General features: G+C 49.4%; 5 protein-coding genes across 5 annotated transcripts, besides 12 other annotated features; all 5 read left to right on the top strand.

The window, feature by feature from the left end:
• Nucleotides 1–616: 616 nt before the first annotated feature.
• Nucleotides 617–1369, top strand: ACLA_073850 (uncharacterized protein; the record flags this gene model as incomplete). Its single annotated transcript, XM_001275774.1, is given in 3 exon segments — nucleotides 617–1028; nucleotides 1037–1166; nucleotides 1294–1369. Coding segments are annotated over 3 exon segments (618 nt in total).
• A 262-nt stretch (nucleotides 1370–1631) lies between these two features.
• ACLA_073840 (gamma-glutamylcyclotransferase family protein) lies at nucleotides 1632–2209 on the top strand (the record flags this gene model as incomplete). The annotated part of the gene is made up of 2 exons (XM_001275773.1): nucleotides 1632–1752; nucleotides 1809–2209. The coding sequence occupies 2 exons, from the start codon at nucleotides 1632–1634 to the stop codon at nucleotides 2207–2209; spliced, it is 522 nt and encodes a 173-aa protein (XP_001275774.1).
• Nucleotides 1660–1684: a microsatellite.
• Nucleotides 1662–1687: a microsatellite.
• A 1085-nt stretch (nucleotides 2210–3294) lies between the features above and the next one.
• Nucleotides 3295–4359, top strand: ACLA_073830 (Ldh family oxidoreductase; the record flags this gene model as incomplete). Its single annotated transcript, XM_001275772.1, has 1 exon — nucleotides 3295–4359. One exon carries the CDS (start codon nucleotides 3295–3297, stop codon nucleotides 4357–4359), a length of 1065 nt encoding a protein of 354 aa, XP_001275773.1.
• Nucleotides 4360–5270: 911 nt separating this feature from the next.
• ACLA_073820 (SAP domain-containing protein) lies at nucleotides 5271–6173 on the top strand (the record flags this gene model as incomplete). The annotated part of the gene is made up of 1 exon (XM_001275771.1): nucleotides 5271–6173. One exon carries the CDS (start codon nucleotides 5271–5273, stop codon nucleotides 6171–6173), a length of 903 nt encoding a protein of 300 aa, XP_001275772.1.
• Nucleotides 6174–9464: 3291 nt separating this feature from the next.
• On the top strand, nucleotides 9465–14120 carry ACLA_073810 (uncharacterized protein; the record flags this gene model as incomplete). The annotated part of the gene is made up of 1 exon (XM_001275770.1): nucleotides 9465–14120. One exon carries the CDS (start codon nucleotides 9465–9467, stop codon nucleotides 14118–14120), a length of 4656 nt encoding a protein of 1551 aa, XP_001275771.1.
• Nucleotides 10097–10134: a microsatellite.
• Nucleotides 14121–14971: 851 nt separating the features above from the next.
• Nucleotides 14972–15000: a microsatellite.
• Nucleotides 15001–15160: 160 nt separating this feature from the next.
• Nucleotides 15161–15187: a microsatellite.
• A 376-nt stretch (nucleotides 15188–15563) lies between these two features.
• Nucleotides 15564–15599: a microsatellite.
• A 270-nt stretch (nucleotides 15600–15869) lies between these two features.
• Nucleotides 15870–15895: a microsatellite.
• A 74-nt stretch (nucleotides 15896–15969) lies between these two features.
• Nucleotides 15970–15992: a microsatellite.
• Nucleotides 15993–16335: 343 nt separating this feature from the next.
• Nucleotides 16336–16360: a microsatellite.
• Nucleotides 16361–17129: 769 nt separating this feature from the next.
• Nucleotides 17130–17160: a microsatellite.
• Nucleotides 17134–17160: a microsatellite.
• A 5366-nt stretch (nucleotides 17161–22526) lies between these two features.
• Nucleotides 22527–22554: a microsatellite.
• Between the last annotated feature and the right edge of the window lie 1329 nt (nucleotides 22555–23883).

The raw sequence follows: 23883 nt of genomic DNA, 5'->3' as shown, positions 1-23883 counted from the left end.
ATGGCCTCCACAGCGTCATGTGTTCTTTCCTGGTCAGGCTTCACATCTTCGAAACAACTCATGCGATGGCTATGGCATTGACAGGAATCCTCCGCGGCTAACATGCTATCTCTCGATTCCACTACGTATCGATGTGATGCTGGAGCCTGAGCCTGTTTTTGAATCACAATAAAGGCCTAGACTTGTGTCACGGCAGTATCCTTTCCTGCCCAAAGAGAGCATTGTGGCATATCAACTTTGTTCAGACGGTAACGCACTGACTTTTGACCGCCTGTGAGGCTCAGTCTTGTCTGTGTCTCTGCGCTAAAATATATTCACTGCCATCTGATTCTCTTTGGGAACCTGGAGATGGCCCTCATTTACTTCCTGCTGCGGCTAGTTGGCAATGTTGTACACGACATTGTTGTTTTGTTGGATGGTGATGCTGGATTATGGTATTTACTTTGCTTTACTTTGCATTGGATATGAAACTGAGTAATGCCTTAATTCTTTAAAGATATCTATTTTCTATTTATTGTGTTGTGTCCGAGGGTATGTGCACTCTCCGAGTTATATATTGGATTCACCCACCTGGGCAGATTTCGAGATTCAGCTGCAGTTGCTATTCTATCTCATCATGCATTTCTTGACGATTATCTGCTTCCTATTTGCAGTCATCACTGTCGGGGCCTCTCCACCTCTCCCTATGAATGGGGCATTAACTATACTCCGTGTTAAGGCCGCCCAAGCACGCGGCGAAATACAGCTTGGAAACTGCATCGGGGCCAATACCATGCTGCCATTGTGCGATACGAACTCAATCCTTCCTATGCTTTCTCGCGGATTGACGTTGAAGTATTTGGCGATCGGCCGAGGAACTCAGAACTACACCTGCGCGCCGGGTCACGAATCTGCCTTGCCAACAGCAAAGGGTGCGGTTGCTACGCTATTTGACGCATCTTGCATCGCCTCGCGCAGTCCAACAATACTCCATGAACTTCCATTAGTCTTGAGTGGGGTGTCCTCCAACACTTCGGTGTCTTTGCCTGGTTCCTAGACCAATTGACTGCACGAAAAAGCAATGCGCTGGTTCTGGGAGAGCACCACTTCACAGGACGGGCGCCCCCATGTTTGATCTATGGATTGGAGGGCATAAACATCGGATCCAGTACAAGAAAGATGCGAGCGTTCCTGCCCCCCTAAGCTTAAGACTAAAGGTCAAGACATTCCCTGGTTAAAGCTTGGCTTCGCCGATGGATCAGGTATTCCGATAGTAGTAATCATTTTTGCATCATGTACTAACAAATCTGTTAGGAAGTATATCGTGCTCATACTTCTGGTGGCCAGTCACCGTCTATCTGCAAAGGTCAGAAAGAGAGCTTTGGGGTAGAGTATGCTGCGGAATAATACTGGTTCTATGGTTAGTTTCTTCGTTGTTAGGCTGCAAGTGTCTCCATAATGCCTGCGAGACCACCAATGGGCCTTTCATCCATTGTAGCTTGGAAGCCTGGACCATGGTGGGGAATAATAGACCTGCTTGTTATAGAAAAACATCATTACATCCTCAAGAAGGATAATGGAATAAATTTCAACTCTTCGGCTGTTTTGCTCTATACCAATCTCTGAATAACTCTTGATCTCAACTTGCTACAATGTCCGTCTCTTCATCGTCATTATCGCCGCCTCCCCCTCCGCCTCCCCCTCCTCCCGAGGATCTTCAGTCGAAGATCTCGCCGTTTGTGTTGAAGATGAGAAGCGCCCCCCCCCAGACTGGTACTATCAGTCATCGAATCCGCCTCCTCTGCGTGATCTTTTTGATCCACCCACAGGGCTCTACTTCTTTTATGGAACACTGATGGACCCGAAGATACTGGCCGACATTCTCGATCTCGACCACGAGCCAAAACTCCGGCCTGCGAAAGTGGTAGGGTATGCCTGCAAGCTCTGGGGTCAATACCCGGCTATGGTGGATGGTCCACAGGATGCGACTGTCGAGGGTGCTGTGTATAATGTGCAAACAGTGAAAGATGGAGAGAAATTGGCAGCATACGAGACGAACCATTACCAAACCAAAGCCTGCCTGATCGAGTACATGGATAGCCAAGAGCCAGTCGATGATCTGGGACACACGTTCATGTTCGTTGGCGATTCTCGCGACCTCACCGAGGGCACTTTTAATCTCCAGACTTGGCTCGAGAGAATGGGAAGGCAGAAGAATACTAAGCATTAGGCCGTTATGTGCAATGATAGCATCCCAAAATCGACCAACTTAGGAGAAATATGAGCAGATACATATTTTGTGATAATTAATGAGGCCAGAAAAAAAAGGAAGATGGTTTGTCTTTTAGGAAGACAAAGCATCATTTAGAGGAGCGTATATTACCTGATTTCCCACGCTTTGATATACCTCCAAGCACATGATCGCTCTAACTTTCAGTCTCAGGTGAATAGTAAGCCATGTTGCAAGAGACCATCAGCTGATGATAGAAACTGTAGGAATGTCGCAGTCATCTAGCGATCCGATTTACCCTGACGGGGGCCGCAGTACTCATTCTAACCAATAACTAATTTATACGCACAGAGAATTCTCATTATAGGTAAATATCACCTGGAGCCTTACGGCCTAACTTGGAGGCTGCTCTCTGGCAAGAGAATGACCAATTACCTGGATGTCTGATGGGTTACTTCCCATGTGGTGACTTTGATATAAGGGTCCCCATCGAAGAGACAACACACCTGAAGGAAGGTACACATTCCTTGCTTAGTGCGTAGATTTCCCCGTGCCATTTCATCCTCGTCCTACCTATAATAATTCCAACTAAGCTATTCATGCAACGACTAATGCAGCCTTTAGTGGGAGAGGATAGAGGGAATGTGAGTTGTACCGCAACTGTGTGCACAGCGTCTCTTTTCATTAGCCATATGCACTAATCAAACTACTTATTTGGTTGGAGCCCACAACGATGTATGGAGCACATCTATTTCAGACATCTTCTCCTAAAATGCGATTTCTGATTCATCCAACATACTTAAATGACTCATCTGGGTGTGTAGCCGTATAGTATATAAAATGCGGGGAATGTCCGAGATTGTGGTGGAGAAGATGACTGTCTGGCGGGGATAAGCATTGAGCTTGATGGGAACAAAATCCTGTCCTTGAACTATCCAGAATTTGAATTCGTCTGTATTGTTCAAACTCAGACTATAGTCTCGGACTATTTCTTCTACTGCTGTTGAGAGAGGGCTGTTAAGTAGTGGAGTCAGCACCGTGAACTCCACTTTGATACTCAACTTCTACAGAAGACTACTTTACCAATGGAAACGACAACAAAGAAGCATTTCGTCTCAGCAGACAATGCTCGAGCTTTTGTCCAGTCTGTTCTAACAGCCAACGGTGTCTCTCCGGAAAACGCCAACATCATCGCGGAATGCCTAGTCCTTGCAGATTTGCGTGGAGTCGATACTCATGGCATTAACCGCATCCCATCTTACATGGAGCGGGTCCGGCAGGGGGTACTGGACGCCAAGGCCATTCCCGTCCTTAACCAGATCACCCCCGTAGTGGCGCAGGTAGATGGACAGAACGGATTCGGGTTCCTTGCCGCCCATATGGGGATGAAGCGGGCGATCGAGATGGCCCGCGAGTTCGGGATTGGATTCGTCTCGGTGAAGCATTCAAATCACTTCGGGATGTCTGCGTGGGTTGTGCAGCAGGCCATCGAGGCGGGGATGATGAGTTTGGTTTTCACAAATTCATCGCCAGCGCTGCCTGTTTGGGGTGGCAGGGAGAAACTGATGGGGGTATCCCCGTTGGCGTGTGGTGCACCGGGGGGCAAGGAGAAACCGTTTATACTGGATATGGCGCCCTCGGTTGCGGCGAGGGGCAAGATCTACAAGGCTGCGAGGCGCGGCGAGAAAATTCCGGGTGATTGGGCTTTGGATGGCGAGGGACGGCCGACGGATGATCCAAACAAGGCGCTTGAGGGAGTGATGTTGCCGATGGGAGGGCCCAAGGGGTCTGCATTGGCGGTCATGATGGACGTGTTCTCGGGGGTGCTGTCTGGGTCTGCTTTTGCAGGACATGTCACCAACCCGTATGACCCTTCCAAGCTGGCTGATGTAGGACATTTCCTTGTCGCTATCAAGCCAGACCTTTTCATGGGGCTGGAGGAGTTCAAGGAACGCATGGATTATCTATACCAACGAGTGGTGGGCTCCGAGACGATGGCAGGAGTAGATCGAATTTATTTCCCTGGGGAGATTGAGCAGCTCACTCATGAAGAGAGGCTGGAGACTGGTATCCCGTATGTCCAAGCCGAGATTGATGGGTTAAACCGGGAGGCTGAGAAGGTCGGTGCCACCGAGATTGTTGTGAATTAGACTTAGGTTTGTGATTCCGTCTATGGATGTCACCACGAAGGCCTGAGAACATTGTCCACTATGAGTTGGCATCATCAAGCCATACGTTCTACAAAACAAATTTACTCCTTGATATTCGAAAGACATCCCAATCAACTAGGACGTCAGCTATCAGTATGGATGATGAAGCCACATTGTTGACAACAATGGCAATAACCTGATATGGTGTAGATCACATGATTGTTGTGGCGCAGTGGCATTGCCTTGGATTTGCCACAACTGCTTGTATGGTGCCATGTCAGAAGCTCTAAGCCTACCAGGATCAGAGAGCTCCCTTGAATTTTCAGCTGTCAAGTTTTCGGAAGCTCCGATTAAACTTGCAGCGTAGGTAGTTTTCGTGCAACCGGAAGCATGGCATATTGGCTGGAAGACCACTGGACTGGGATTGGACCCCACGCCCATCCATCAATAAGGACAGTGCTGCAAATAACTGTGTACTGATGGGGTACAGGCTGGTGTGCATACAGCACATAGGTTACAATGGTGGCTTTCTCTTAAGGCTAGCCCATGACAGAGTAGAAAAATGAAAAGAGAGAGGTAGGAGAGGAAAGCTGAGCCAGGAACTAGGCAGATGTCATATCACGTGATACTTCCCGAGAGGAAACAAACCACAGCTTAATCGCACTGCGCGATTGTTTCGCGCGTTGATTCATCTGCTTGCTACTGTCAATTGTCGCAAAGTTTCATCAATTTTATCCCAATTATCACATATACGCTATTGGCTTTGGTGTTTATTGCGCGAATCATTCCAACTACACCCCTCCGGATTCCGAAGCGCAAAGAAATCATTTCGCGCGAACCTGTCCTTTGACGTCCGATTCCTAAGCAAAAACAACAACACTCCCTACCATAACCGTACATCACCCATCACAATGGCCACCGACTACAGCAAGAAGACGAACGCGGAGCTTGTGGAGATATTAAAATCTCGCTCGCTCCCTCACACCGGCAAGAAGGCGGAGATGGTCGCTCGTCTCCAGGAGGATGATAACAAAGCCCAGGCTGCGCCAGCCCCTGCCTCTGCTCCCAAGACCGACACTGCAGATGATGTTATTGATTGGGAGGATGATGACGTCGCTGCTGCCGAACCAGCGAAGCCTTCTACTGAAGCTGGCGCCGCTGCGATTGCTGCTGGCGGCCAGGGTGCGGTGGCTAACCCGGTCGCTGTTACGAACCAGAAACTCGATACCAACCCTGCTACTACGGATGATCTTAAGGTTGAGTCGAAGGGAGCTGCGCCATCAGCTGAGAGTGGAGCACAAGGGCATGAGGGAACGGAGGCAGCACCCGCCGAGCCAGCTACTACCACAGAGGCGGAAGCGAAACCGGCACCTGACTACTCAATGGGTCTTCCCGTGACTGAGTTGGAGGAGGAATTGAGGAAACGCAAGGCCAGAGCGGAGAAGTTCGGTATCACAGAGGATTCCAAGGCTGCTATTGCGGACGCAGAGAAGCAGCTGGAGAGAGCGAAGCGCTTCGGCACGGGCGTTCAGGAAACTACCGGCAGTGGTGTGAAGGGCTTGGACGAGGCTCTTCCGACAGAGAAGCCCCGCAAGAGAGGTCGTACTGACAATGAGCAAGCAACACGGGGAGGCAAGAGACGTGACGTTGGAGGCAGAAACAGATTCCGGGGCAGAGATCGTGGAAACCGCAACCAAAACCAAAACCAACGCGGCGAAGGGAATGGCCCCAAGAATAATCAGCAGAGTGGGTTGAGCGAGAAGGATCGTCTCGCTATGGAAGCCCGGAAGAAGAGATTCGCGACTGCTGCGTAAACTTGTCGAATGAGGTCACTGATGTTTCTTTCCTCACTTGTATTTCACCATCTGTAACTCGCTCTTTTCCTCATTTCCTTGAGTTTTGATGTGCTGGCGTTAGGGGATTTGCGTATGGAATATTATTACAAACATGATTAAAGACTTGTGAGATTTGTTTTCTACCTAGGTCAATTCTCCTGATTGTGCCTGAAAAATAGGCTATGCGGACGCGACTCGGTCAGGCTCTTGCACTGAGTACACAAATGTCGGTGATATCACTGGCAATATAATCTGGGACAACTAAGCCATAAATGAGATACTAGTCCCAACAATCCTAAATTTTGAATGTTCGTGCTGCTAAGGGAAAGAGGGCAGACAGAGTACGGAGTACAGACCGCTCTCTATCTCTTGTATTCAACCATCCTCGTGTCAGGTCGATCAAGTCAGCTGAAAAGTGCATTAGGCTTTTCCCTTAGCCCTCCAGGAGCGGTTCCTGCAGCGAACCAGCGCCTTCATTCTTAACTCATGCGAAGGGCCTCGATTGCTACCGACTATCGGCAATTAATTCTGCCGTAGTGCTGCACAACATGCTTGGATGCGAGTCTCTCCATGGGCTTCCCACAACTCGTATCATCCATGCTCTGACTCTCCTACCATCCTTCTCCAGGCTCAACTTTCTCCAGACGTGACTACCTAACAATTTGACTGTGTCAAGCACCGCATGATTGGTATCTATCAATAGCCTTCGGTCTTTGTCTAGACTTCCCGCTTCAACATCTGAGCTCTGGCCCCCTGTGAGCACTCTCGAATTACCGCCGTCCCCGCTAAGGATCTCCAACATTACAAGGGTCATTGCTTTTTGCTCTGACGAATGCGATTGTCGAAAGGTCCTTTGTGCTTGATATGGTCTTTAACCGGGCGGGTAGAATTCGTCCTGCCCCGCGTCTCGTTTGTTGAGTCGTCGCTAGATAGATGCCATTCTGGACCAAGGTTCCAGTCAATCACAATCAACCATCGCTCGTTGCCCGTTTAGCGGCGGATCGGAAAGACCCACGGCTCAGCAACTCCACAAATTTTCACTGTTTGGATTCGAGATTCCAATCCACTGGCGTAGATTGCATGAGTCCAATCAGGGTTCTTATCCGCAGGGTTGCCGATTTGGCTCAAAGCCCCAACTCACCTCGCGAGGCGTTGAACCAAAGTCACTGGCTGGCTTCAGAATCGAACAATCGCTATCTCTATCATTGTCTGTACAACAGTGGATCGCTCTCGCAAGTCGCAGACACTTATCGCTGTTCTCCTTCCGCATTTATCGCTCATCCATGGTTATGGTGGAGGGCCGGGGCGAACCTTCCAGTACCAAACGCAACGAACATCACATACTGGCCGACCTAAACGGTGATGAGGACTCTCGTAAGAAGTACGCAGGAATAGAGGCACTCTCAATGAAAATGGAACACAGTAAACCAGAATCATACTACTGGATACCCCGTATAGTTACCTTAAAAGCTGTCTACTGCCTATTACTGACTGTTTCTTTCGTGGTAAAGTATATCTTTGTCTTGTAATGCCGCGTCTTCCAAAAACCCAAAGCGTCAGTTAACTAGTGCCAATGATCGACAAGTCTTGCCTATCGGTCTCGCCGGGGGTTTGACTCAAGAGTCAAGAGTCAAGACAGTGAGACTGTGAGGCACAGTAACTAGCTGCAGAGTGCAGACTGGTCAGTGACCACCACCTGACTTGCTCACTAAGCCGACGCCTGACTGTGTTCCACCTGACTGGCTAAGAAAAGAACAACCCAAAGCCACCAAAAAATTGTCCGATGCTAATTCGATCTATATTGCACGTCAGCCCAGGTTTAACATCCATGCGCCTTGATCAGGACCAAGCAGATTCCAGTAGGAAATGGATCAGCTTGATATGTGCTACTAATAATTGATCACTACGAGCAGATTCTGGTCAATGAATGCACTGACTGATGGATGACTTTCTCATCAGGATCACTGTGCTACAGTATGGACCTTTCCGCTATCTCACGCCACTCGACTGCAGTCCAACCTGTCATTTTCTCCCATTCTATCTGATGTCGCAACTCGCAAACCATCAAGCCCAACGGGCTGGGCCCAGATGTGGGCCATTTTTGCATGTCTCCATCCAAAGAGGCCTCCCAGTCCTACTGTGCACGATCCCGTTACCATCAATCCATCAGGGCCGTGGATGCTCAAACGACACTAATCCCACTTGCTCTAGCTCACTATAGCTGAGTGTGTCTTTGACAGGTTCAAAAAGCGCGCGACTTTGACTTTCTTGATAGCAGAAATTTGCGGCACATTCGCCAATGATCATGTCGGTCACATCCAGATCTCGACAACAGAGCCGATGTCGATCGCACAATCTGCACTGCAAATGCTCGCTACGACCTATTATATGGACCGCATACATGCAGGTGAATTTCTTCTCCTTCCCCCGCTACTCTGTACCATGCGAATGGTTTTCTAATTGGTCTGTAAATTTCCCCTTTCCTCGAGGCAAAGCCTTGCGAAATGCACATTCATCCCATGAGTAAGTAACACTGTTCCTGAGTCAAAATCTTTCCTTCCCCCTCCTCCTCTTACACTCTTCGCTTCATTTTTCCCTCGTCTTATTTTCTGCCTCTTCCAATTCTTTTCTCCTGTACAGCTGGTCTCTTATCCTCTTGCCATTTCATTTCCTGCGTTTTTCCTGCTTTCTGTGACGTGGTCGTGCAGACTCAGCCTGACAAGTTTGACAGTTTAGCCACGAGTGACTCGGTACTGTGGCGGAGCAGCTGCATGTCCTGATCGGCTGCAGTGCAAAGTATAACTCGACCTTTTTTTTATATAATACTTTTTTTTTGGCCCTACAGGATATTGTATATCTTCAGGTCACTCCACAACTGACCCTTCATCACGTTATCTATTCTTTCTGCCTGAGTTGCTAGTACCTGATCGCCAGGCCGTTTTTCGCACCTTTACTCAAGCGTTTGCTATTGTTTTCTATATGTTCTAGATACCCTTGCTCTCGCCGGTCGTTTGCAATTATTTTACCTATCAACTAAGGACCGCCACATTGCTTCTCCTTTCCAGGTTCAAATACGATGCAATGAAAGAGGTTTGTGAAATATACTTTCAATTAATTGCGACGTCTGACCGTGGTGTTGATCACACAGCGTTATAATCTGCTAGGAGTTACGATCTCTCGACGGCATGATTCCATATTCGCAATATCCTCCGCTCATCACTGAAACATTGGTCCTCGGGCTGAAACTGGGTATCAGAGCCAAGTTGCACCATGTCGTACAAGTCCGATGGTGGCCGTATACCCAAGCTGAGGGATCCTGCTTCCCAAAGTCGGACCATGACATCTTCGGTGATGCAGCCTTCTTCTAGAACCCCCGGTCACCCTGGTGCGGTAGCCTCGAGGCTACCTTTTCCGAAATCCATGGGCTCGGCAACTAGAAGTATTAGATCATCTTCCTTTTCAGACGCAGAGCGTAGTAGCTCGCTCATAGCGTCTTCAGTTCTTTTACGATCTATAGCTAGCAACAACGTCTCTGCCTCGTCACTGCCTAGAGCAAGTACTCATCCGCCGCCCTCTGCATCGGATTTCCCGTCCACCACAATATCCCCAGCTCGACCCATACTACAACCCACCATTGCAGCAACTGCAAATAAACCACCGGGGTCTACACGTGAAAGACCTCGCAACGTTTTGCGTCGGAGGGCGCCGACAATAGGACAGAGTACTGACCAAAACAACCCCAAACCGGTAACTGCAAAGCCGGGGAAGTTGAGTGTGATCATCCCCAGCGATATTGGTCCTGCTTACATTGCGGACGGGCCTTCGCAATCTGCAGAGAAGCAGACGGCCATACCCAAACCGAAGCCGTCACCAATTACTTCGAACTTCAGGGTTGCAAGCAAAGTGACAGATCAAGTGACAGATCAAGTGACAGATCAAGGGCCTCGTGAACTCGCTAGTCTAAGGGCCACGTCTGCGACGCAGAACCTGCCTCCTCCGACTCCCGTTTTTGCATCCGCCAGCAGTCCTTCAACAAGGTATTCTGGATCCCCAGGAATATGGAGTAGAACTTCTACTCCCACCTCGTTGTCTTCCTATTCACCAGGAATTGTTCATTCTGCGAAGGTTGGTCCTCGCTTCAGGCATCCAAGCCCTTCTCAATCTAGGCTCCCCGTCTTCTCACAGTCAGTGCAGCACTCTACCTCGGAGGATGATTGGATGGATCCGACGGCCAGTGGTTTTCCTGGCATGATCCCTGGCGCAGAGCCGAGTGTACTGTTGCTCAGGGATAAGCACGATGGTCCCCTGCGAACGAATGGTTCTCCGAAAGCGCCAACACTTTCTGCCGCCCAAGTAACTCAAAAGATGCCAATACGATCAAATCTACCAAGGATGACCAAGACGACTGCGGCAGAGTCTTCAGCAACAGACCAGGAGCGCAAAAGTCGTATTGTCGAGGATCGTGGATCCCGGAGAGCAACAAGAGGGCCGGCTCGTGATTCCGGACTTATCCCCTCAAGGCCCAGCAGAGAAGGAACCCATCGGTTGGTGCTTGAGCCTTCTCCTGTGATCCGAAGCAATCTAGCACCTATCACTTTGAGCCGCAACCGACGCGGATCAGGGGCTAGCTCAGTTACTATGGGCGGTAATCAACTGATCACCAATCCCTCAGCAGCGACGTCAGTGGATTCGTTGCAGTCAAGAAGCTCTTCTCGATTACCGGCGCCCATTTATAATTCTCCCGAGATATTACGGAAATCGCCCCATATCCCGACCAAAGACCCCAAAGCTAAACAGGATGCTACAAACTCTGCAAAGTCCAGACGATTCGGTCTCTTCCCTAAAAAGTCTAAGCCCGACATGAATGGACAAAGCCTCGGAGAGAACCGATCCATACGCAAAGGCCCAGCAGCTGGGACAGGCCATGAAGCCTATGGTAGGTACGCACAACGCGGTCGAAAGTCAAGTGTCGGTAGCAGTGATAGCAGAGCAAGATCGACTAGCACTAATGGTACTACATCGAGGTCTGTGTCTAGCAGCAAGGGAAGTAACAGGAGTCGGCCAGATTTGGATCTTGATGATTTCTTGCTTGATCGCCTGGAGCCTGTGATTATCACTGGTGGAGGAGGGGTGAATGGTGCCACATTGGCGAAGACCCAAAGTGCACAGAGTATGAGTGGTCTCAGCACGGCGTCTGCCCTAGACCAGGTCCAACTGCATGGAAGAGACCTTGCCGTATATTCAAGCGAGTCGCTCGCTACATCCGTGGCCGGACGTGAACGTAACAACCCTTACCCAGTTGGTTCCACTCTGGCCACAGCTCGTGCTAAAGTGGATGTTCCTGATCCAACAACGAAAGCTGCAGTCGGTCCCGCCAAAGACACCTCTGCGACGCAAAGTATCCTGCATGCGGATATATCCTGTCAGCCCGGCACAAAGAATAATGGCAGTCTGCTCCCACTGAGCAGCGGCGTCTCACAAAGTAGCGTCATGGCAAGCGAGCCGTCGAGTCAGCCAGATCAGCGACCGAAAAAAACCAAGGGACTGAAATGGAGCTTCTTCCACAGAAATGGGAGTGTGCAGAAAGAGAAAAAGTCGATATCAAGGGCCATCGAAACGCCCTTAACTCCTAAGTTGCATGCCACCATATCCCCGGCCTCAGTATCCCGTCCTGTGGCGCACTATGCTTTGGTGGACACTGATTCGGACCCCTTGGAAGAAATCTTTCACCATCTCGAAGAATCACCACCGACTGAGATCGAGGACTCAGACTCACGAGTGGAGATTCCAGCAGCTTTGAATATTAGAAAACCAAGCCTGTCCATTCTGCTTCCATCTCCTCCGAAGCTACAAGGCGAATTCTGCCGAGATCGTCCTGTCTCACCAAAGGTCTACTTCAATAAGGACCCTTTGCTTACCGACAATAGCCCAGACGCGTATGAAAAGCGTCCGCGGCGATTGGCATCGGTCGGTCGCATTCCTGAGGTAGTGTCGAGGAGGGATAGGCAACACAAACCGGCAATGCAGTCCTTTTCTAGGCCCTTTAGCCCGGCTGATTCTCCGTCTCTTGCTGCACCTGTGACGAACAGCCTATTCGAGCTGCAGATGTCGAGTCAGTCTGCATTCACTCCACGGGCAGAAAGTTCTGCCAGTCGTCCGGCAGGCCTTGGATTCAACCTCATGCAGCCGTTTGGCGACCCAATCCTGACGAGTGCTCTTGATTTTATTGCCGGTCCTTATCCTCGAGACGAATTTCTGGCGTTCTCCCCTAGGCAGGACTCAATGGTTTCCACTTCAAGTGGATCTGAGACCTTGGCTGCTGTCACTGCTGTTCTTCCAAAGCCCGGTTCAGAACCCACAGAAGACGAGGTGTGGGGAGAATATGACGACCTGATTGATCACGTCCTCTCCCCGAAGATAGCAAAGCCGAATCCCTTGGAGGAATTCATGGAGGACGAGAAGTTGGGTTTGGCCACGAGGGCAAGCAAGGCACTCCAAGCCGAACTCAATGCGAATTTTGACAGACGTTCACCTGTTTCTCTCGCCGAGAATCCAACCGTGGCTCTCACGCCATCATCACCTCAGCCAAGTGAGAGCTCGTTTCACCTACGGCGTTCCACTATTGTGTCAGCGCTGCATTCCTCCATAGCTCCGTCTTCACAGCCTTCATTTAGCGACATTATTGCCAGCTACTGCTATGATCGGGACGAGAATCAGACCGAGGCTGTTGGTGTTGAAGATCCTTCAACCTCGCTTGCGCCTGTTGAGCGGCAAGCTGCGTTCCTCAGCTCGTCCTCCTTGAACCTCTCTGAGACTTTTGAGACCTGCCGGCAACGTAACACCGTCTTATTTGACATTGCCGAGCGTGACAGAGATGGCCCAACTGCTCAAACAAATATTCGATCAGGATCCCTTATGACGAGCCGCTGGCTGTCATTTGGACGGGTGCTGTTTAGCCCGGCGCACAACCATGTCCGAAGCGGAGAGCAAGAGCGAATACTTGTCATTGATGGTCTAGGGAACCACGATTGGTCATTTTACTGTGCCCTAACCTATCCCAACGCTGACGTGTATTGCCTGACGGACGGGCCGGCGACAACTGCGTCAAAACACCCAGCTGCCTGGCAACCTCCAGCGAACCACCACACCGTTTATCAGGCCAGCCTGGAGCAACAATTCCCTTTCAGCAAGGGGTATTTTACAGTGACCGTGCTCCGCTTTCTACCAGTATGCCCCGACAGCGTCCAGAACAACCTTGTGTCTGAATGCAAGCGTGTACTCCGCCCTGGGGGTTACATGGAAATGAGTCTGCTTGACCTGGACATGGTCAACATGGGCATCCAGACTCGCAAAGCTGTTAGGAACCTTAAAGAGAGAACTTATTTGTTCGACTCTAGCATCAGCCTGAAGCCCGCAAGTGACAGCATTCAGAAACTGCTGGGACGACATGGGTTTGACAATCTCAGGCGTTGCATGGTGCGGATTCCGGTGACGGGGGTGATTTTCAGATCCTCTGGCTCTTCAACCTCGACTTCGTCTTCGAATCCTTCCACGTTGGCGGCCACGAGCACGCCTTCAACTGCATTTTCAGCTCTGACGAGCTCCTCCATGAGCACGCGGCAACCTAAGTGGCATGGCAAATCGCCGTCCAACGATACTGATCTGTCTCTTGGGGATCTTCTTTCCGATCCGTCCCCGTCTCCTTCGAACGACGAGTCTATACGAAAGATAGTCGCCAAAGTGGGACGTTGGTGGTACACAAGATGCTATGAGATCCCAGTTCCTCCGAACGGGGACGCCAGTCTCAGCATCTGGGCCGACAAGCGCGTCCTCCGCGAATGTCAGAAACGAGGCACTGGATTCCGATTGTTGATCGCGTACGCGCAGAAACCCAGCGAGGTGAAACGAAGAACTGCCAGTGTTTGAGAGGTGGGACCCTCCGGTACCCCAATCTTATGAGCCGATGATAACGACTTCGATGATGAATGGACATGTTTTCATGAACAATTTGATTTGATTGCTACTGTATCTGTTTAATATACGGGGAAGACAAAACCAGACTGTCTTGTTACACTTGATGAGGGCGACCTTATTGCATTGCATTGCACATATATACCGGCGGCTGTATGAACCTTTGGGCTTGCTTTGTATATTTTCACTTCTTTTCTATCGTCATGAGCAGGTCTCTGACGGATGGAACTCTTCTTTTTTTTTGCTTTCTTTTTTTCTTTTTCCATTCAAGTTCTTTTCTTTTCCTGACATACACAGAGGTTATGATTATAATAGTGAAGGGCTTAATGTGACCTTGAAATCCTACTTCTTTCATCTTCGAGTATCAACCGATTCGGAATGCTTGCAGTATGGGAATCAACCCCCAAGCAAAGTGGTAGGTAGCATGGGGTCATACAATGTACGACATAAGTACTAGACTCATAGACAGTCCGATACGACTCTTCATCCCCCTCGTCCTCCACGCAGCTTCATCAGCACGATTACCACAAGCCCAAAGAATCATCCAGAATGAACGAGAACAGAGACCCCATTCTCTGCCACAAACACCCACCAACTACAACACCTTGATCCCTTTCATCATCGAGCAGAAATTCCAGAATGCAAATCCCATCCTCGCCACTATACAACACGCCACCCCCCCCCCCCCCCCTCCAATCAGAACCCCACGATAGCAATAATACATCTGTCCATATAGCATCGAATCCACATCTGCCTGTGCGAGAGTAACATTCCCAACCGAACCGCAGGAGGAACGTCAAAGTCGCACCAGCACCAACACCAACACCAACACCAGGAGACGGCTTTGCCTCGCATCGTAACTATCCACTCCCCTCTTCCACCCTCCACACCTCCATCCTACTTTTGCTATCTGCCCTTCACTTTGCCACCGATTATGCGCGTACGGTGGCGCCGACAGATACATAGAATACGTAGGTACATGCATCAATGGACTAATAGATAGGTAGGTAGATAGATAGATACCTAGCTAGACCACCATCCATCCTCGAGCTTTGGTCGTTGTGGCGAGGGTACATACCACGCTGTAGGAGGATAGGGGGAGCCATTAGAGAAGGACGTGGAGTCAGCCACCATCCACCGCGGGGGGACGCTCGAATCGACGGACGGTGTGGAATGTTTAGTTCTATGTTAAGTTAATTAATGTTGATGTTCGTGCATTTTTAGGTCTTTTGTTCCCGCTTTGTAAGGCGTCTGGGTTTTGGTTATAGATTATTCGTTGCAGAAGTGATATGGGAGATGGGAGATAGGCGAGATGAGACGAGCCGAGACCGCGATGGCGGCGGCTTGCGGGGCGTGGTGGGACATTGGATTTTGGGTATGGGACTTTTGAGTTTCTCAGATTGAGATTGAGATTGAGATTGAGATTGAGATTGAAAGGGAGAGAGTGAGAAGTCAAAAAGGTGAAACTCGAAACTCCCCCATCTTCAATCTACCGTCAAGCTGCAGGGGATGCTGGAATGATTGAGCGGCGTCTCGCAGTGTCAGAAACACGGCCGTGCGCTTGGGGAAACTCACTTACCCATGCCTTGGGCCCTGGCCCCCATTGAGGGCGATGAGTTGGCAGGAGGACAGTGTGTGCACGTTACAACACTGTTCTGCGCTTCTGCGCCCCGCACTGGGGGCTCTGGGTATGGGCTTTGTGTGTGAGAGTGAGAGTGAGAGTGAGAGTGTGTGATATGGATGATTGCAGGCGTTTTTCTATGCGTGTCATTCGTCATTTTTTCCCTCTATCTCTCTCTCTCTCTTTTTTTTTTTTTTTTTTTTTTTCCGATTCCAGTGTTCGTAATCAGATGTTTTGGTATCAACTGTCCACCTAGTTCCCGAGGCAGGGAAGTAAGTATACCACGATACCACCCCCCCCCCCCAGAAATCCGACAAGAACCAGCTGATCGAGATGCTTACGCGCCCCTTCCGTGATATCCGGGCTAGGTGCGGAAGGTAGATTGAAGAGTAAAGCGGATCTAGATCTGGATCTTCCCGTCCGTTTCGCCTTTTCTCCAGGGGAGCAAAAGAAAGAAAGATGGTGCCTTGGGTCATTGGCTTTTGAGGCGAGTCATACCCTACTCGCCCACTGGTAGTGGTCAGTGGTATGGGAGTGCTGCGCAGCAGAGAGGAGGAGGAGGAGGAGGGGGGGGGGTTGAGTCGAAGGGCAAGTCTTTGCTTCGCTTCCCCTCCTGCCCTTTCGCTTTCCCCTTCCCGAGGCTGACGCGCGCTCGGATCTGTGCCCCCGTCCCAGGGGGGCAACAATAAATAGCCCGCTTGGCTGTGGAGGTATAGGTACACTGCATGAGGATCGTGGACCTCATCGATATAGATATACTTTGTGCCAGGCAGACCCGGTCCAGTTGGACAGGGTGCCATGGCCCGTCATATCGGACCGTTGGCGATCCGGGCTAATGGGAGGGCGATGGCGTTCGTGTCAAGGATAGCTTGGGGGAGAGTAGCGGGGGAGGAGGATGGGAGGATGGGAGGAGGAGAGAGGGGGGAGAGGGGGGAGAGGTTCGAGAGCGACATGGGAGGAGCAGAAGAGTGAAGACGTAGAAGACAAGTCGGCTATAGATAGACTGTAGAGAACAATGTGGGTGGTAAGATGCATGTCTGATGTTTGCTAGGTGTCATGTGTTGCTGTAGAATAGAGCTAGCTTAGCTATCTTGATGCTGCATGGATCAGGATGGATGAGAGCTGCCACCGCCAGAGCAGCGATATGATATGAACGAGGCGGGTTTATTGGCTGTAGATATTATACTCTCTGTATGTATATCCGAATCCCTGCGACGTTATTGTATGGTAATCCGATTGATCCGCAGAAGTATGCATATCATAAGATAGACAGACACCTCGTAGCGGTATGGCCATCAGAACCAGGATGATATCGGGCAGTCTGTGCACCTTTCGTCCCAAGGATGATAATAATAATAATAATAATAATAATAACCCCAAACAGCACAACTACTGGTACATACAGTGATCTGGCCACAATTATAGAATAATTAGTTTCAACAACCAAGTAAGCCGATCAACTTAATCCGAAATCTCGACTCACCTGCCTGGAATGCTCATGCACACTACAGAGCTAGACTATCAACCTCAGCAGTCTTCTGTGCTTTGGCCTCAGTCTACTGCAAACTAAAGCAGCATGTAAACCCCCTAGACGCTCCACTATCACAGTCTGTGTGCCTCACCCGCAGCACAGTCTGTTCTGGCCGTCTGTCGAGTGTCGACTTGTGACGAGTGGGGCTTTGCTTCGTTTTTGAAATTTGCAAAAAGAGTAATAATAATGATGGAATCTATGGATTGAATTGCCTGTATGCAGCTATGGTTTAATGGTCTGAAGTTGTGGTGGCTTATAGGCAGCTCCTCTCCAGGTACACCAACATCCATGCGACAGCTTGGTCTACATCCAGCATGTCGCTCGTGTCGGCTCCCTGCTCGTCTCAAAAGTCAGATGGTCCGATATAGGACAAGCATGGGCTTTCGCCCGGGTATGTTCGCTCCCGTCAATGCACAGATGCACAGATTAATGCATGCTTTTACTCTAAACACATAGAGCAGCTCTTCTTCAAAGATCATGCTCGGACACGCAGCAAAAGCAGGAAGAGGAGGGGAAGAGGCAGGATTGGCTGCCACAATTCTCACCATGGCTGGTGTATGTTAGGGCTACTTTTGTTGCTGCTCACCACAGATGTCAAAGCTCCCAACACACCACTGATTCGACCCAATTTCTCCTCGGGAGACACGGCGTAGCCGTGTCTTGCAACTTCACTTCAATATACTTCGGAGACTGCAGGCATATTGACAGATCGCGAGTATCCTGGACGATATCGTCTCGTCTCGCGCACTATGTGCACTCAATCTGTAATGATACGCGAGCGATTCATCCCCCAATGGTAGATCCTCCCCCATGGGGACCTGCAATGTGTCTGTTCTCCGGAGTCTGGAGTCTGGAGTATGGACACTGGAGTACACGTGTTTTTGACGTTGGGATTCGCTACGGGGTAGTCTGTGGGACTGGCGATGATAAAGCCCCTCCACTCCACTAGGTTTCCTGTGTTATCAGGTATTAAGGTCTGCTTTGTGGAGCGGTTTTCTCTTCTGGGCCTATGGTAGAACAGCACAATCTTTGGAGTTTGGAAAGCTTCACATCAAGCCATCGCCCATCTTACCATCGAGGCCCACTGATATTGACCGGCGACAGGATCGGGCTAAATCGCGGTGTAAAGATAAAAAAGTATATCTCCAGATGTCCATCGCAAGCGAGGAGTTGTTGAGAATCCAAGCACGAGCGATGGCTTTTGAGGCGGCGCGCGAACACTCGCTTCGGCGCACTGAAAGCGACATGCCGAAGATAAGGTCGACAGACAGACTTTGACCGGTCGCTGAATCAAGCCCTTGCGCACCGCGAAACGAACCGTGTAGACACCACTCAAGGGGAGCAGACCAAGAGTTGCACTGACTGTCGATGAACCTAGACATGCAGCGCAAGAGCAGACCGCCTCCAGGCAGAGACTTCTCACCGGCGAATAGTGTTCAAAGTCTAATCCATCGTAACGAAAAATCCGGGAGATGTGAGCTTTGGCGCGGCGTCCGTGCAGCGAGAAAACTGAGAATCTCCTGAGCGCGGAAAGGAGAGTGTCCGGCGATCGGTCAGCACTGAGCAGGTAGAGTCGACGAAACTATCCGAGGGCCGGGCCAGTCGTTACAGATGGGATGGCCCGAACGTCAGTGTAGAGCTCGAACCCCGTAACAAGTGTGCACCGGTAAACTCAGTCCGTACTACTGTCGATCAGGAAGGAGGGAGGACTCTCCAGGGTCCAGAAGGGAGGAGTTGGAGGCTTGGAGCACAGGGTTCCAACTACTCCCCCCTTCGCCCCCCCTCTCCATCGGACGGCGTCACGCCGAGTACCCGCTCGGGCGTCCAACAGATAACCTCCTGTACGTATCAGAAACTCCAGAAGAGGACAGGAGGGAGCACTTAGTTGACAGTCGTTAGTTGCTACTTTTTAGTAGGCAGTAGTAGCATGCTATGGCCGATGGCGTGCAGAAGAAGGGAGGGGGAGGGGGTGAAAGTCAGTGCTTCAACATGGCTGAGCCTGAGACAAGTCTGTTTCCACCATCCGAGTTACTATCAAGGTACCTTCCATGGTCCGACAGGGATCTCTATCAAAAAGAATCCAGTCCGGGTCGGCGTTAGACGGTGTCCGTGGTCGCTAGGAGAGAGGGCCGGCCTGGAAATCCCACCATCGAGTTCTCTAAATTCATGTCAAATTGCTATCCCCCATAACGATGACAGGTCCCCACTACACCCGGGGCCTGGAGTTTGCACCGGGAACTCCAGACTTGTAGTCATAGACCGTGTCCGTAAAAAAAAAAAAAAAAAAACTCTTGTGATTGAGCTTCAGAAAGTGAGAACGTGTGGTTCGGATTTCCCCTTGCGTATCAGAATTTTCTTTTTCTATTTCTTTTTTTTTATGTTTTAAGTTGCTCTGTGGGAATCATGAAATGCTCTGATTGATAGCACGACGCCTATCAGTACTCAGTATCTGGATAGTATGCAAAGAGTTTCACGCGAGGGAGGGCAGGAATTTTCTGGCTGCAGCAGTAGGGAGGAGGTCCTTACGGAGTCAACTTGGACTGGGCCGATCGCGGAAACGCCAAGACCACACTGAGCTCAACATTTTCTGTCATCGGTACTCTGTACGGAGTATAGATCTCACGACTCAAGCTCCTGAGCTGAAAAGGGGAGGGGAAAAAAAAAGCTCCTTTCAATGGATAATAAGTAGCATTTCAGAAACCTTGACTAAGAGCTTTGGATGTCAATACATGAACCGCGATGTTACCAGCAACGTGGTCGATTAATTGGCCTCTTCGACGGGAGGACCACTGTGGCAAATAAAACTCTGCTCCGCTAAGCATGCAAGCGAAGACCGTTGCTGGTGATTGGAAGAGGAACTGATAAGGAAGTAAATGAGACAAGCGCCTCAGCCATCCATATTATGTAGATGGATACCTAGAATAACTGACTCTTCAGTGATACTTCCTGATAGAGTATTAATTATAGACTACTTAGATATAGACCCGGGTATCCGTCCTCCGTAGATTAAAATCCAATATACTAGTGGTGGCTGGCCATCGGAGGCGCAGACTAGAGACGGCGAAGGCTTCAAGGAGCTCTTAACCTCAATGGCAATCTATCTATCTATCATTCTTTCCATCTGTCTGGTTGGCGCAATGGTGGGTTACACAATCACAACAAAGATTCCAACAGCGTCTTTCCAGATTAATCGTATTACCAAGACAACGGTGATATTGCACCATCTATCTAGGTTCTAACCACTATGGCGGCATGAAATGGAACAGCTTTCACAGTTCACACCCATCTGCAATACCCTCAGATGTTGTACAGATGGATGTACTCCGTAGTACCTTGGATGATTGGATCCTGTCTGCGGAATAAATACCCTCAATCAGCATCCACAGGACCAGAGTTACGGACGGGCACCCAATGACCGTATACCTATAGCCTCTATTGAGTCTAAAGGCCTGAATAAGAGTATACTAGTTATAAGGTGCTACGGAGTAGCAGAGCTATCATGAAACTTAGTGAGTCTGATCCCGTCAACCAGAACCACCTAAAAAAAGGGCGGCTATAGCCTATATCCCACTGTCAATTGCCCATGGTCGAATACTGGATGAGGTGGTGATACTTCCAAGCTTCGAAGCGAAGATAGCGACAAACCCTGTCCATGGCCTGGCCCAGTGAGCCAAGGACGCAAACTGCAGCCACAAATGTCCGTGCAGAACATGGGAAAGACTACTAGAAGACTAGAGTAGCATCCAATGATGCCACATGCCGAGCCATCAGAACTCAGAAGGAGAAAAAGATCAAAACACGAAACCAGGGAAGTTTGCGCAGTCGTCGAGTGTCACTGGGTGGAAGGGATATGCTTGACGTCACAAGTAGGGGAATTTCCAAGGAAATTGAGTTGGAAGAATTAACGCTAGTCAGTAGCTTCTTCTGGGCTGGGTACATCCTTGTTGGTGGGGGTTTGCAATATTTATCGAGGTACCTACTATGTAGAGTCCTAGACTAGTCTAGTATGCGCATTGTACTCCAGTCTCTAAGTAGCCGCCAATCTGCTAGTATATCGATACTATTCTTGAGGTTCTGATTTATCGTCATTGTCAATCACACCATCCTCCACGTTGTCGTGATTTACTGTCCTTTTTTTGCCATCAGAAGACAGCTGGAAGTTTATATAAGAAGAGTAAATACCTGAAGGGGATGCTATAATATGTATCCATGTTACCCAATGCTACCTTTGTCTTAATTGACATTCTTACCGACTTCCCGAGTCAGCGCTCAGCTATCACACGGACTCCGGAGAACGGAGGAGAGACCTGACATTATCATCCCGTGAAGCCAAGACCCCCACAGTCCGGGCATCTCGGGTACGTAGTTAGACAGATAGGTAGCTGCTATGATGCAGTATTGTATGAACGATCCAGACAAAAAAAAAAAAAACAGGATTTTTTTTTTCTCAATGATCATCGGTCCATCGAAAATTCCTCCCAAGCAGGATCGATCTGGAATATGAACAACATCTACTACTGAAGTGATGAAAAAAAATAGCCCCCACATAAAATTGTATCCCCTTGTGAAATTACTGCAGTGGGGTGCGATGGAAATTATTTCCTAGTGACAGTCGATACAATGCTTCTGTATGAGGGTCTCTTAGTGATACAGATTACTGATATAGGTTGCAAATCGAGTAAGCCCACCAGACATGTCAGAAGTGAGAGGAGTCGTCGGGGAAGTCCCAGGGTGAACGTGCACCCCCGCTAGAAAACGCCATTCAAGCCATCACAAGCCCATTCCAGGGGGCCCATCAACCTTGAGCAACCAGGATCTCTGGGACAGAGACATCAAAAACCAGGCCCAAGGCAATTATATTCAGGTTCTAGTTGTATAGCATAAACTATAACTTCCTTAGAAGTCCTTACTAGTATCCTGAAGCCAAAAGTTTCACATCCAAAGTCTCAACAGTCTCAAGATTCATTTTCTTATGTCGGAAGTATCTAGACCTGGCGAGACCACTTGACAGAGACAGCTTTGGGTGTTTCCGGCGTTCTGGTTGGTGGTGGCAACGGGGAGGCTGGCGCTAAGTGAAGGCCGGCTGTCTAGGATTCTACTAGGCCTTTTTATTCTCCCCCCCAATTCCCTCTGCTTTGGCGAGTGGGTGGGGACGTCAGCTCCTATCAAATCAAGTATCCATTTTATCTAGTAGAATCTACTATCAAACAGGTAGGTAGGTAGGCAGTTAGGTAGGTTGAATGGTTCAATGGTTGATAGTGCCTAGTAAGGTACGACGGGGACTAAGGAGATAAAGGTACATCATAGAACGTAGATATTCAATGGCTCTCAACTCCCAACCATTGACCTTCCAAGTATATACTCCGGACTCCGGAGAAGTATCTCCAGAGTTGGAGTTTCGTGAACGTGGAGTTCCAGTCTTCAATCAGTCGCCGATTGTTCGGTTCAGTACGGATACGGGAAGGTATTGACTTTCTATCATACCTACTTATCTACTCCGGAGTATTGTCCTCATCTGATACCAAGCGCCTGCTGCAGAAGAAGATGAAGAAGATCCCCCTCAGGGGGTTTTTTTTATCATTTTTTTTTAATAATATATCAAAAGAGCAGATCAAGGAGGCTCCGAGGATAAACCCTCCCAACAATCGATCTGTGGTGATGGTGTCGTCTGAGACAATCTCAAGCAAGATAGAAGCTCATTCCTTGATTTTGTGACATTCCTGATTCTTCTTGCTCAAGTAGTGTAGACATGCAGCGATACCTACGTATGTATGCAGTAGGTCGTACATGTACAAAGTGGACCACATTACTCCGGACATGCAGCCTTGAAGATCACCTGTCCTCCACTAAGCCGCATGTACTCCCGTCTTTTCCATACGTCTCCGACCTAGGGAGGTACGTGATAGAGAAGTGTACATATTACATACAGCTGTAGTTAGTCGGCTGCCAAGGTTGTTCACTACTGGCGGGACCAGAGGTTCGTTTTTGGTTTAAACATTATGTACACAATACTGCTCACTCGAATTCGATCAAGCCACTAAAAGAAGTTCTGGAGTCTTGACCTAGTAACTACTTATGGTATGTTCCTGACTCAGAAGGTTTTCCTTGTGGTCTGAGTACGATTGTCAAAACGGCCGGGCGTTCAAGCGACCGCGGAGGCGAAAAGCACGATAAAAAATTGGAAGCAACCCAGACTTTGCTCTTCCGTACGGCGTACGCTTGTACACTGCGCCCGTATGTGACCTAGAGTCAAACAGTCATACAATGCCCGTCCCAGTCAGAACCCAGACCCACTCCAACGGAACGCATTGACTGGTCTACTGGGGATCGTCCCACTGTCCCAGACCGTTCGATCGCTTTTAAAGTTCGCCTGTATTTACCAATAATACACCATCTTTCCATCATCACCTCATCTGTCGTTGTTTTCCGGCCCCCAGCGGCACCGACTGAGATATACGGAAGATGCTTGGCCGACTTATCGCCCTTCCCAACGGCCATAGTAAGCGGTAGGATTTTTTTTTTCTTTTTTTGTTTTTTGTTTCGTTTCCCTCTCCAAGCTCTGAAAA

The sequence above is a fragment of the Aspergillus clavatus genome, genomic scaffold (genome assembly GCF_000002715.2).
Source record: "Aspergillus clavatus NRRL 1 1099423829791 genomic scaffold, whole genome shotgun sequence".
Classification (NCBI taxonomy): Eukaryota; Fungi; Ascomycota; class Eurotiomycetes; order Eurotiales; family Aspergillaceae; genus Aspergillus; species Aspergillus clavatus.
This window is presented reverse-complemented; position numbering and strand designations above follow the sequence as displayed.